We start from the raw sequence: 14,642 nt of genomic DNA, 5'->3' as shown, positions 1-14,642 counted from the left end.
GGAAATGAAGCAGTGAGAACTGTGACCATTTTTGGTTGCTTTTTCATTTTTGAAGATACATGGATTTTCATTAAACCAGATATTCAAGTAGTTTCACTGTAAAATGACATGTCAATAACGACTTTCGCCACTAGGGAGAGGCCATGTTTTAAAAATGCAGACGCTACGTCATCAGAATGGTTAGCGTTTGTTCGTGGATGTTTTATCCATTAGCGGACGTTCACTTTATTTCAATATGCCTACGCAAATTATGTTGATGTTTGTTTTTGTTTTTTGTACAAGAACAAGGGCTGCTGTAATGTAGCCTGTAGGCCTATCAGAGACAGTACTTAATTAGATTTAACTTCAGTTGCAATAATGTGTTTGGATGTTCTCGCACAACTTGTGGATTACCGCGACCTGAAAATGCAGTTGCATCGTTGATGAATTGGTGAATAAACTCGGGGGAGCGAACTTCTCATTTGTGAGTAAGATGTTTCTTTTTGTGATTGAGTAGTAGGCCTATCGATGATTGCATTTGTTTCGCTCAAGTAGTAGTGGAAACTATTTGCACAGACTTGAACTAGAACCTGGTAAGAACCTGTTGTGGGTACGCTAGCCTACGTCTGACTTGTGTAGGCTACTCTGTAGTAGCCTAGGTCTGTGATTGTGACAGGCATGGTTTTGTGGGTAGACGTAGTTTATGGACTGTTGGCTAGGCGTCTGAGTTTTTATTTGTTTATGTAAGCTGACATAAAATAACAAGCTGTTCACTTTAAGTAAATAAATGCACGGATGTGCTGCTTGTAGCAACCATAGATTTTAGGGTTCATGCTATGCTAGTTACAGTATGTGCTTGTTATTATATGTATGCTATGCTAGTACTGTATCGCAGCTTCTACCATGATAATACATTGCAGAACAACTGAGTATGGGTGTAAAAATGAGTGTAGTCTCAGGTGATCAGTGTAGTCCCCTAGCCTACCCCCTCCGCACAACCTATCAAGAGTGTGTTAGTTGGTTAACTGCTGTTTTTTGGGCGTTCCAGTGTTTCGGCTCGGATGTCCCTCAGCGACCGCATTGCGACCTCCAACGTCTCGCTTTAATGATAGCATATGGCACGTAGGATTGGACGTGATATATCTGTTATTTTGGATGAGATGTCCCAGGTTCATTTCCTAGCAGCAGACACTCTCCATGTGTGCCATGTCAGTGAACATAGGGACACAACCCCCACATAAGCACCACCGATGGTTTTCTGTGCGCTCAGCTCTCTCTCGATCATCTATTTCTCCTCCATAGTCAGGCTCTGTGGGGGGCACTAAAACTCCCACTGCTCTTACTGGCTCAAAAGCATAGGCAATTTGATTGCGGTCCTCATTGGTGGGTCTATCCCATTCGTCCATATTCATTTTGTTGAGGCAGTATCTAACTGTGAGGCTATGACAGCCGCTGTGTAAACAGCATAGAATGTTGTACCAACCATTCTTGTGACGTCATCATTTTCTGAAAACAAAGATGGCGGCGCACAACTGAAATTAATGCAACTTGTTTGTGCTTTATTCTGAATAACGGGTCATATTTCTGACTTTATTTGTATTTATGGTATATTTAAATATTTAACTAGTGCTATAGACATCTGTTTTATTTGACTGCTTCATTTCCACTTTAAACCAACGACTTGTTTATTAGGAAATTTATTCTGACATCTGGAATAAAACTTGAAGAAACCAGGAGCTGTAGGAGGCACAAGCTTGACGGGGAGAGTAGGGCACAAAAAAGAGGATCTAGTGATTTAAGGGGGGTATCTATACTTACAGAAAGAGAAGCGGGACGTGGGGATGCTGAGGCCCACGCTTGAGAACAACTGAGCGAGCCTGCTGGTGGTCCATGGGCAGGCTGAGGGGCCTGGGGGGACAGTTGGCAGGTTACTCTACACCAGCCAAAAGAAAGACAGATGCTATTACATCTTGTGCATTGGGTGTGTGGGTTTGTAGAAAATGAATGTGCATAGATACAAGAAGACCAGCAATTTCAGTGATTTCTATCAATGTACATATGTAATGTATCTGACTATGCAGGACTAAACTTGAGACAACTGAAAGTGACATAACCCCAAGCTCTCACCGAATATCATAGTACCATATCATCATTTAGATGGCCTGGGTTATGAGCATAATTCCTGAAATACAGTGGCGCGGATTATTAGGGGCTGCTAAGCCTTCTCTGATGGCCTCACATTTTTCAAAATGAAGAAATAATAATGCATTCATATTTTACTGTTAATAATCAGCTGTGTCTGCACACTTATTTTTCTCATTACATTCAAATACCCAACTCAAGCACGTGGGTATAGCCCTGGCCGTGGTGCGGCTGGCTGGGGCACCTGCACCGTACGCCGGCGACCCGGGTTGATTCCCAACCCCTGGTCCTTTCTGGACCTCGCCCCGGGTCTTTCTCCCACTCGCTTCCTGTCACTCTCCACTATCCTGTCACATTGAAGGCAAAGCCCCAAAAAAAAAATTATAAAAAATATATAAAAAAAAAGAACGTGGGTATAGACAGTAGGAAAGAACAGTAGAGGAAAGAACACATCTTATACAATTATGTCTTGTCTTGAGATCTGTCTCACCCTCAAAATCTTGAGACTGTGCTCACCCTCAAAATCCTGCTGTGACTAATCTCATTTCAAACTGGTTTGAAATGTAACCATCCAACTCTGTCACTGCAATGTGAACTAGTGCATCTGATCCACCCAAGCCTCCCCGAATCTGTTCCAGATCTGTTTCACCACCCTGGGAAGCAGGTGCCATACCTCTGTTCAATACACCAGGCAAATGCATTGCACATAGTGAGAAAAACACACATCTGTTCTGGCCCCAGTATCACACCTAGGTAATGTGTCTGGCTGGCTCCTCTGGGAGTTTCTTCAAAAACCATTGAAAAGCTGTCATGCAACAGGCCTGCTGAGTCTGCAACACCATCATTTGAAATGCCAATGCCATATTTGCTGCCGCAGTGCAGAAAATAGAAACCAGTAGCAAAGGCAGGTTTAAGTCAAAGTCTTTACTTGAAAAGGAATTAAACTTTACAATTTACAAATACAAAAGCACAGAGGATACACAGAGAAGCAAACTCCACGAGAAGACAAACACAAAAGGAACACTCAGTGCCATCCACTAGTGGCAGCCAGGGGAGGGTGTCTACATACCTGGACCCATTACAGTTTTTATACCGCCCAGAGGTGGGTGTTGAGAATGCCATAATCTACCTGCTCCATAGAATGCACTCTCACCTGGACAGTACTGGCAGTACTGTGAGGATCATGTTCTTTGACTTTGATTTGAAGTGCTTCACCATACAGTCTATGGTGCTACATGTGAAGCTGCAAAGGATGCAGGTAAACACCTCCACAACTTCATGGATTATTGATTACCTGACTGACAGACCACATGTTGTGCGACTGAAAAGGTGTGTGTCTGAGCAGGTCTCCTGTGCTGTCGACTTTTCTCTTCACACTGTACACTTCAGACTTCCAGTACAACTCATGTCACCAGCAGAGGTTTTCAGATGATTCTGCAGTTGTGGAGTGTGTCAGTGATGGTGAGGAGACGGAGTACAGGACCGCTTTGTGACATGGTACAGGAGTAATGTCTTTTCAATTGTCAAATTAATTGAATGTGGATCAGACAAGGTAAATGGTGGTGGACTTAAGGAGGGCAAACCTGAGCTAAATACCATCTCAATCCTGGGTGAAGAGGTAGAGGTTGTAGAGAACTACATATACTTGGGTGTTCACAGTGACAATAAACTGGATTGGAAGAACAACACTGAGGCTGTATACAAGAAGGGGCAGATCAGAATCTATTTCTTGAGAAAGCTCAGGTTATTTAAAGCAGCACTACAGAAGATTTGCTCTGGGGGTACCCCTACAGTTGAAAAGCACAATAATAAACAAACTAATATGTGTCTTTTGCAACAAAGTAAACATAACTCTGATAAAATATAGAGGGAATGCACTGACAGCAGTCTGTAGAAAGAGATCTGATCCGAATTCATGTAGCATAGCAGCACTTTTCCATTTCGAGTCCGGGGGCAGTGTCCCTACCCACACATTCAACTCCCAGTTCCTACAGTATGGCTGATTTACAAGCGATAAGACCTGCTCAGAGAGCGGCAGAAGTGTTGTTCACCCTATTAAGAGTTTATATGCCATCAAAAATATACTAGAAATGTTATTTTAAGGTCAAAGGTCAACTCTTTAAGCTCTACTTTTCATGGGCCAATGCATGCGTCAGCTAATTTGATCACCGGTATGCATATGTCCTGATATAACTCTCAACTGAGAAAAACAATTCAGCATGGCTGGCCGTCTTGAAAAACAATGTATAACAATGTATGTGTGCTGCTTGAAAGTTTGTGAACTCTCGGACATGGTCAGTTCAGTGTCTATTTACACCCCTGGTACGAATAGCCTTGGCCACACAGCTGAGCTATTCACACCCTGTGACATAACAACAAAAAGACGTAGCTCACGTGCACAAAAAACATGGCGGACATTTGTTTTTTCGTCAGCAGAAAGTGAAGAATTCTGAAAGGTTTCGACACTAATATCTGTTCAGATTAAGTTTTAGATTGAAACTTTGTGTTTTATTTTCATAATCTTGGTTCAGTGAACACATACAACCGTCAGTTTGTTAGTTAACAGAAATTTCGTGAATATGACGTTCAGGCCTATAAACTATAAGTTTACCTGCAAACGCCATCTGCTTGTGGAAGAAGATAGTGTAGTGGTCACAGACATTGGTTAACACGTGGGAGACCGGGGTTCGATTCCTGTCTGATGTGTTTTGGCAGAGTGAGTGTGCATGTGTACCAACGTCTCTGGAGAGAAGGCGCGCAATTTGAACAAGAAACAAGTAAAAAGTGCAGTTGAAGGGGTTTAGTAGATTAAGTGGCAAGGGCTGCATAAGAAAGGTGGGGGAGAATTGGGATTGAAAGAAAGGCTAGGCAATCAAGGACATGGGTAGATAGATGGAGGAGAAATAAAAAATAAAAAAGTTCTATGGAGATGTGCAAAAGTTGGAGAAAGTCAGATATGTGTGTGTATGTGTGTGTGTGTTTTGACGTGTGATGAAATAAGAAAATAAATAAAAGGTCTGTAGCATAGGGAGAGGGATGTAAAAGTGCTAAAAGTCTTGTAGGTGTGTGTGTGTGTGTGTGTGTGTGTGGGGGGGGTCATGAGTGCTGAGGAGTGAATGAGTGCAAAGTCAGTATAGTGTGAGTTCAGAGTTCGGATGGCCTGGGGATAAAAACTTCTCCTGAGTCTCTCAGTTCTGGCTTTGTGACTACATAGGCGTCTTCTTGATTTCAGCGGTAGGAATAATCCATTGTTAGGATGAGAAGAGTCCTTCAGAATCTTTTGGGCTCTTAGGAGTACTCTTCTGGAATAGATATCTTGTAGAGCAGGGAGTTGAGTTCTTATAGTACGTTCAGCTGAGCGCACTACTCTCTGCAGAGTACTACAATCTCTAACTGTGGAGTTCCCATACCAGGTGATGATGCTACCAGTTAGAACACTCTCAACCGCTGAAGTGTAGAAGGCCTTCATGATGGATGTAGAAACTTTGAATTTCCTTAGCTGACGAAGGAAGTAGAGTCGTTGTCTGGACTTCTTCAGAACATATTAAGTGTTAACAGTCCATGTTACGTCTTCAGTAATGTGGACACCAAGGTATTTAAAACTTGTGACTCTCTCTACAGGTTGCCCGCTGATCATTAGTGGGGTGTAACTGTAGTTCTGCTGCTGCCTTCTGTAATCCACTACCATTTCCTTGGTTTTAGTGATATTCAGTGTCAAGCTGTTAGATTGACACCACTGTGCCACCTCATCAACCTGATCCAAGTAGAGCTGTTCATTGTTGTTACTAATCAGGCCCAAGATCACTGTGTCATCTGCAAACTTGATGATGGAGGTACTGTTGGCTTTGCAGTCATGTGTGTAGATGTTGTACAGCAGTGGACTCAAAACACTCAAAATAGCATACAGTACTATATACACCAGGGTACGAATATCATCCACTTCTAACTATACATTGATGCAAACAGCATGAGACCTTATTCAGAGTGTCTATTACACAGCTGAGCAATTCACACCCTGTTACGTAACAACAAAAAAAACATGTTGCTTGTTTTTTTTTTTAATTATTATTACATTGTGTGATCAATATGCCAGAATAAATGCACAGGGGTGCAAATAGCATACACTGATATTTGTACCAGACGGGGTATTAATAGAACACATTGCTGTGTGCACCGGGGTACGAATAGCATCCATTGATATTTGTACCAGACGGGGTACTAATAGGACACATTGCTGTGTTCACCGGGGTACGAATAGAATTCACTTCTAATTGCACCAGGGTACGAATAGCATACACTGCTAATTGTACCAGGGGTGCAAATAGCCTTACCCTTTTTTTTACAAAAAAAATAAAATAAAAATAACCTTATTTAATGCACATCCAAACTCCAATTAGTAAAGCTGACCTTCCAAATAATACTAAATAATAATAAACAGAAACAAAGGAAAGTTATATAGCTTCATTAGCGCCATTATTAAAAATTGCGCCCAGTGCCAATTAACAACATAAGGTGTGGTCTGATCATGATCCAAAAATCGCTATCTTACACCCTCTAAAATCATTACGCCACTGGGCGCAAGGTCTCATAAAAGTGGAGCGCATGGCGATATGAATAAGACTTATGTCGCACTTTGTGCCGGGTGCACGATAGAGCCCTAAATGTAAATGTACTGTCACCAACCTCTAAAATTCAGAAATTCACTAGTTGTCATCTCATTGCTGCATGACAAGGTATGAATATCTATGCATAATTGTGCAACACTCAATAATATTATTGGAATCTATGTTGTTCATGGCATTTATTACTTAAGGGCTTGGTGTAAGGGCCACAAGCTGAAAAAAAACACAAAATTAATTTCCTATGTGATGATAAACATCAGTAGTAAGGGATGTTGATACACACACATGAAATTGACCATGAGCAAAATAAGGATCATGCTAAGAAATTCTCTAGGTTTTTTACCAACTATAAAGCAATGCATCAGATATTCTATAACATTTTGACACAAGGTTTGGGTCTCACCTGAGTGAAAATTAGAGTCTCCGAGCTGCGGCTGTCCAGGCTGAGCACAAAGCGAATAGACTGAAAAAGTTCTTGAATACTGGCACGGAACTGGTCCTCCTCCATTCCACAGGTTGCACGAGAGTATAGAATGCGTGACCGCACAATGAATTTGAAGAGGTATTCCAAAGCCTAGTGGAAATGAAAGGTTTCAATAGCATTCTTAGAGAAATCATTCCTAGAACATCAGAACAGTTCCCTATACAACTGAAGAATACTAATTAATTTGACTTTTAATTTACTGCACTCGTACTGCCACTGGACAGCTTTACATCTGCATCACTACAGTCATTGAAAATAACGCCTATTTTCTTCCAGAAAAGTACTGAAATAAAAAGTAACTAGTACCCAATTCCATATCAAACTTGGCATATTCCTGTAGAAAGCCCATAACCTAATTACATGTCCACAGCAGTGTTGGGGTCGCTACTCAAAAAAAGTAATGTATTACACATTACTCGCTACTGTAAAAAAATGTAATCCCTTACATTACTTCTTTACTCTCAATGGAAAGTAACATGTTACATTACTTTTGTGTTACTGCATTGAAATGTTTCTATGGACACTGTTATTGATATGCCCCCTTTTATTTATTATTTAATTTATGACGTATGAAACATTAGGTAGCATAATCTAGTCTACTACCGGTACACTCTACAACCCAGGTTACGCTGTAGGCCTACCAGATATGTCTTACAGATAGCTAATAATTGTTTTGTCTTACTGAAAGCTGCCTTCAAGTTCACAAACACGTCACCACAGTGCTGCTTTTAAAAATGTAGCAAATTCAAATTGCTTTATGGAAGCACTGCTGCCATGCTCGCGCACCCTCCCTCGCAATGTTGAATGGTGACACACACGCAACTTGCAAAAAAAATTAATTGAAGTGCGCTCACGAGTTGCATACTTTCTGTCTTTAAGATGCTCTTGTTCACATTGAAAACAGTGGTGGTCCTAGCTTGTATAACACCCTGAAATTTTTTGGAGGCAATTCGTGATGTGAATTCAGACTAGGCATTAGTTAGTTGTGCACTGTTTCCCGCTCTCCCGCTCAGTATTAAGCTAACAAATACTCCGAAGGGTTTTGTTTTTTGCAAATGTTATTGTCGCCTTCCCAGAAGATGTGCGCATACACACACACACACACACACTAATACCACGACATTTTGAACAGCAGATTCTTTTAATACAGGAAATATTTAGTCTTTTAGTTTTAGCTCTTATAAACGGCCTGATTGTAAATAGGAAAGCAAAGAAGTATCATCTAAAGCCAAGAAGACTCTCAGAGGCAATTGCTGTAGGAGGCGGCCTGATCCCACGCACCCTGTTCATGACAGGGTAAAGCACACCGCAACATGCGTCTCCAGGCCTCAAGGAGGAGGATTCCTATTGGGAGCGTACCTATGTTCCCAGTGTCCTATGTTCCCCGCTTTGTATGGGACCGGGGAACATAGGACCCTTTTTTAAAACCCTAACCATAACCCTAACCCTAACCCCGAGCGGTGAACATAGGACCCGGGGAACATACAGTAGGACCTGGGGAACATAGGGATGACCCCTTCCTATTTCCTAATAGGAGAATCTCAAATAGGAGAATAAAGTAATTCTTGCTCACACACTTTTAGTAACTGTAGTGTGATTACTGAATTTAGATTACTGAGTTACACTACTCGTTACTGACAAATGTAATGTGAGGTGACATTATGAAATCGTTGCTCTCTGGCTATTGTTGGGTTCTCGTTTTTCTTCTCCTCTAGCGTTTGGGTCACGGTACCAAATGTTGGATTCTCTGGTTGTTGCGTTGTGTTTTAGTTCTAATGTCTGTATTGAAGATGGTCAATAAAGCTTGATGGCTGGATCAGGTTCGGTGATTAGATGATGATTTATTGTAGATGGTAAAACAATGAATAACAGAACACAGGCTAAGTCTCCAACATTAAAACTGTGCACAGTCTAACAGTTGTGGTTGTTATTAGAAGTGAGCTACTTGAGCTTTACGACAGAAGATGCTCCTCGAGTTGCTTCCTCGATCTGTCTCAGAGTCCAAACCTAAGACCAAGCCTGTTATACTAAAACATACAAATGTCAATCATGCCAATGTGGCAGGTGCCAACCAGTGTACAAAATCGGCTCCAGATGGAAATACTAGCCCGAACAGAACAACATGCTATCTCCCTCGGCCCATGTTATCACTGATGTTCCTAAGATGTTCCTGAGCTCAGGGCTTAGGCACAGGCCTAAGACAACGTCATGCTATCTCCCTCGGCCCATGTTATCACTGATGTTCCTAAGATGTTCCTGAGCGTAGGGCTTAGGCACAGACCTAAGACAACGTCATGTACAATGTAAAAATAAATATAGCCATTTAAACGTGTTTTACCTGCTAGACAGCGTGTATGTGTCACTTAATATCCATCGGACTCCTAAAGAAACGCAACCACCCACCCATAGGTGTATCTAAATTAGCTATGTACCAAAAATGACATTTTACCTTGCCTCGAAGAGCTGTAAACAGTGTTGTAAGGCTGGATGTACACAACCGCTTGGAGCTCCAGTGGAATTTTTATTTCATGACGAGAATTCCCGGTCTAACCGTTCATGTGCCGTTAAAACGGTGTAAATAGGCAACCCATCAGGCCAGGGCCCAGTTTCCCGATAACGACGGAGACACGCTCTTACGAGGGTTTTCTACGGTTCATCTTACGATCGTTCGTTTGGTTTTTCCGACTGTTTCCCGAACATGCTCATAGCGTGAACGCGCGTGCACTGCTCTTAAGACGCTCTTAAGGGGAGCTGTCCACGTTAATAGTTCTGAAATATCCTCTGATTTGACGGTGATGTCAGGTGACTGCACGTCACAGCTATAGGTCTACCATTTAAACTTCGGATCTACACATTAATTCACATCAATACGAAAATAGAAACACTTTGGCATTTGCATATAAGCATCCCAAGTAGGTTATATACCACACAGAGACATAAATAATTGTAATTATTTTAAGATTAGATTGTTGCACCATGCAATATTTTTTCGCGGTGTCACTTAAGAACACGTTTGAAGATAAGAAAGAAGTCGAGTAAGAAAGAGAGGAAATGTGTAGGCTTAGATTTTGATGCAGTAGGCTACAGACTACACCACATTTTGCTTTCTCTGCTTTTTACCTCATAGGCCTAATAAAATATTCACTTAGCAAAGATAATGTCAAACTATTCTGGCAACGTCTCGTTTCATAACTTGATTGCATTTTTGTCCGCTTTTCATCACATTATTATGACCATTAAATGTAGGCTATTTTGCACGCTAAAATCTGATTCATCACAGGTAAACACAATAAAGAATGGGAACGTAAGATGTATTATGTATTTTAAGTTGTAATTCCTCTGTATGTCCTGTTGGTGACCTCAGTGAGACGCTTTTAGCCGGTAACGAGTACTCTGGAGCACTTTCGTATCATCTGTGTTTTCACGACGCTCTTAAGCTACGATGGTTTCGGGAAACAGTCAGCAAATCTTAAGACGTTCGTAAGAGGGACTTTACGACGCTCTTAGGCTTAAGATGCTTAAGATGCTTTCGGGGAACTGGGCCCAGCACTATAACTCCGAGCGTGGTAAACAAAATTGGATATTTCAGGCAGTAAATGCTCCCGTTAAGAACCAAACCAGATTTTGTTCAAATCTACACACCTATGGCTACTGAAAAATGTAAGGTTCATTTAGCAAATGTTATTTTGAAGTGTTAAAAAACATTGTTGTTTTAGAATTTCTGAACAAAAGTGGTGATAATTGGGGGTGTTATGATAACACGGATTCCCTGGCAGGTGTAATAGAAAGAAAGAATATTCCAGTGGATATTGCACGTCTTCTCAAAGACTGGCGGCTGTTAAGAGCGACGTTTTTTGCCAAAAATATAAAGCCAAAACACGTCCGTGAATTTAAGGATTTTAACCGCATGCTGTGAAGTTACATGCAGGTCTCTTTTACGGAGGAAACCCATGCTAAAATAAAACTTTGTAGTCACGGTGGTTTTCCGGAGGTCACGTGACCAAGATGGCAGCTTAGAGGAGAAGCTCCGAAACCGTGAACTATATTTCTTTAAAAAATACCCGTACAAGCTTTCAACAACCCTTCATAAAGACGCAGTGAGGTATGTCAAAGTCGACGGCAGTTAAGCAGTGTGATATTTTTGGCCGTGGACGCAGACAAAGTAAAATTTCTCAACCGAGTTCATCCAGTGGGCCAGAAACAGATGCTAGTATGGGGGTGCTAAGTGAGCTAAAATCATAACGGTCGGACTTTAGGACAAAGTTGGATAATATTGACACAAAACTGGCCGGAATGTCAAATGCTTTGACTGCTCTGGAGGGGAAAGTGACAGAGATGAAACAAGACGTTTTGACTAAAACAGCACGTGTCGAAGAAGCCGAAACTCGCATTGACCAGACCGTGAGCGAAAAAGTCGAGACAGCTTTGGAAGCAGCTACCAAGCGAATCACTTTCCTTGAGGCAGAAACTGATGACCTAGAGAACCGGGGAAGGAGAAAGAATCTGCGCATATTTGGTTTAAAAGAAGGAGGAGAGGGAGACCAAACACTCCTCAACTTTATGACGGACATGCTGCCAAAATGGTTGGAATTGCCACCTGAAAAGACATTTGTACTGGAGCGGGTTCATCGCACATTGGCCTCAAGGAAGCCAAACCAAAACAGAGCGCTTCCAAGCTTCCAAGACAAGGAACTTGTATACCGGATGACAAGAAAACAAGAAGTCAAGCACAATGGGGCCAAGATTACATTTGCTCAAGACCTCTCCGCAGAGACGATACGCATCCGACGGGGGTTTCACCCGATTACAGTTGTTCAAAGGCTACAATTAATTTCATTTCATTTCAACTTTTTATAAGACTACATGTTGAAAGCAAGTCTTTAAAATAAGTGACATTTTTATAAGGGTTCATTATGCAAACGTAACACGGATTTTGGATATATGGTTGGAGGGCTGTGTGTTCACGCTGATAGTTGATCTTCAAACTGTAGATCAGCGTTCTCCAAATCCACTTTGAATCTGTGGGAGTGGTAGGCATTTCACAATGGAAATGCCAATGTTCAGTGAGGGGTTGTTTATTTCGGGTTTAGTGTTTGGTGTGTGTGAGTGTTTGAGTGTGTGTGGGTAGATGACAAATAGCAGAATTCAGACTGTCCATGTGTCACACACTTATAAAAAATGGCAATTGTTAAGAATTGATATGGAAATGTTGTAGGTCTGGTAGGTTCAAGTTCTGTCATATTAAATTTATTGGATTTGTATTTCACTTTTGACTTAAAATAATCATCCAAACATAAAAAATGTCATATGGTGTGACTGTCCACCATGTGTGCGAACTTCCTAAAAAGAGTGTATATCCATAAAAAGTATAATTACTTTAAAGTTTTACCATGCATATAAAATAATTGGATGTTTTTTACAACCACAGAAAGTTTTGATGTTTATGCATGCTGTCCAACTAAGTTATAATCAAATATATTTTGTCCATAAAATGGTTGTCATGTGGCGTGACACTATATTGTATATTTTGACCGGGCATTCATTTGGACATTATTATTGGGAAGAGGACCCTGCTTAATCAGGAAGTAACAATAGAATGTCAAGAGTAATTGGCATGGTCAAGAGGTGAGTTCTGCTTTTGGATTTTTATATAAAAAAGCTTTGAATTGGACATCATCAATCGTTGGCCAAATTTTAGTGTCTTATGGTGTGACATCATTTGGCTAAAAAAGTAGCTATTTTCCACAAATATTCTTCATGAATTCTTAAAAGCACTGCTGCCATGTGGTCAGTTGCATGCTAAATAATAGTTAGCTGTATTTAACTGTCTAGAAAATTAGCTTAACTGTCAAAATGTCATATAGTGTGACGCTGCATCATATGGTGTGACAGCTTTTTTCAAGTCACACTATATGACATTTCTGTCACACCCTATGACCAAATTGCATTTTTACATAAAAGTTCTTGTAAAAACATGTTTTAAATTCAGATATTATTTGTTTTTTGTTAAATCTGTGATAATTGGGTAAAAAATGTATCTGTACAATTCATATTTCTCATACTTTTTTCTTTTATGTTACCATGCCATGTAAGTTTAAAAAATAAATACTAAACTTTCATCTATTTTGCTGTTACACGCATACACCATTCATACAGTGACTTCAAAATTCATTGTTAATGTCATTTAAAACCCTGTTTTGCTCTGACACATGGTGGAGTGGTGCAGTTCATCATATGGCGTGACACCATGTCATTTGGTGTGACATTAAATAATGTCACAAAAAAGACTTTATAATTGAAAAATCATTAAAACATCAATAGCACACAAAGGAAATGGTATCTGCAAGAACCTCAAGAATTTTGAGTGAGTTCTTACAAGAAATATTAGAATTAAGCTAAAATATCTGGTTACACTTGGGAGCATTCTCCACCTTGACAAAATAACTTGTTAAATTTTAGGTTTTTCTTCTAAATATTCACAAGGAAATGTTGCATATCAAAGCAAACGTGATTAAAATGTACAGTGACATAAATTAAAGTAGAAAAAAGTATCTAATTTTCATTTTATTTCAAATTATTTTCACGTCACACCATATGACAATTTTAGGCACTAACATGACAAATTGACATATAAATATATATTTCACTTTTTTTTTTTTAATTTTTTTTTTATATTAGTCAAGTTTAGAGATACAGCAACACATATAAACACTTTTTAGGGATGATATTTGAAGTTTTTTTAAATTCCTTTTTTCAGGCTTATTTGTCATCCACCCGTGTGTAAACTTGCATCTTTCTAATAGGGTTTCCATTTTTTCTTATTTTATTTTATTTCTTTTTATTTAAATTACTAGTGTCCCAGTCGGAGACATATTTAAATGGAAAAGACTAAACAGGAAAATAGTTTAATAGCTAACATAACACGTTGGAATGTTAGGGGATTGAGGAAAATAAATAAATTAAAACGGGTATTAAACAGGATAAAAGACCTAAAATCTAAGATTGTTTTCATACAAGAATCACATCTGACCGCAACAGATATGCAAAGGTTAACCAAAAGATGGCCTGGTCAGGTATTTCATGCTTCACTTAGTAGTCAGGCTAGAGGGGTTATTACTCTAATACACAAATCGATACCATTCCAGACAACAAAACTCATCAGAGATCCAAATGGGAGATACATTATAGTACAAGTCAGTATCATGTCACAAAAACTAAACCGTATTAATATATATGGTCCCAATGATGATGACCAGTCCTTTTTTGAAAATATATTCTTAACTGTGTCTACTCTGGAGGGCCTATACAGTACATCATAGGAGACTTTAACTGTACCCTAGACCCAGTTTTAGATAGATCTACTCAAACTGACAGCACACATTCAAGAACCAGAAATATATTACATAATTATATAC

The 14,642-nt window shown here is 40.0% G+C and overlaps 1 protein-coding gene across 4 annotated transcripts in view; it reads right to left on the bottom strand.

The window, feature by feature from the left end:
* Nucleotides 1–14,642, bottom strand: part of dock3 (dedicator of cytokinesis 3) — a 557,701-nt gene that overhangs the window by 296,086 nt on the left and 246,973 nt on the right. For 2 of the 4 annotated variants that reach the window (XM_048254372.1, XM_048254373.1), the window contains 2 exons: nucleotides 7,147–7,317; nucleotides 1,798–1,887 (listed from right to left, as the gene is read on the bottom strand). In XM_048254372.1, the coding sequence (XP_048110329.1) occupies nucleotides 1,798–1,887; nucleotides 7,147–7,317 (261 nt within the window). The remainder of the gene's footprint in view (nucleotides 1–1,797; nucleotides 1,888–7,146; nucleotides 7,318–14,642) is intronic. The other 2 variants (XM_048254374.1, XM_048254376.1) reach the window with 2 other exon arrangements.

The sequence above is a fragment of the Alosa alosa genome, chromosome 10, assembly GCF_017589495.1.
Source record: "Alosa alosa isolate M-15738 ecotype Scorff River chromosome 10, AALO_Geno_1.1, whole genome shotgun sequence".
NCBI classification, from domain to species: domain Eukaryota; kingdom Metazoa; phylum Chordata; class Actinopteri; order Clupeiformes; family Clupeidae; genus Alosa; species Alosa alosa.
The sequence above is the reverse complement of the archived record's forward strand: the minus strand, read 5'-3'. Positions and strand labels throughout refer to the sequence as shown.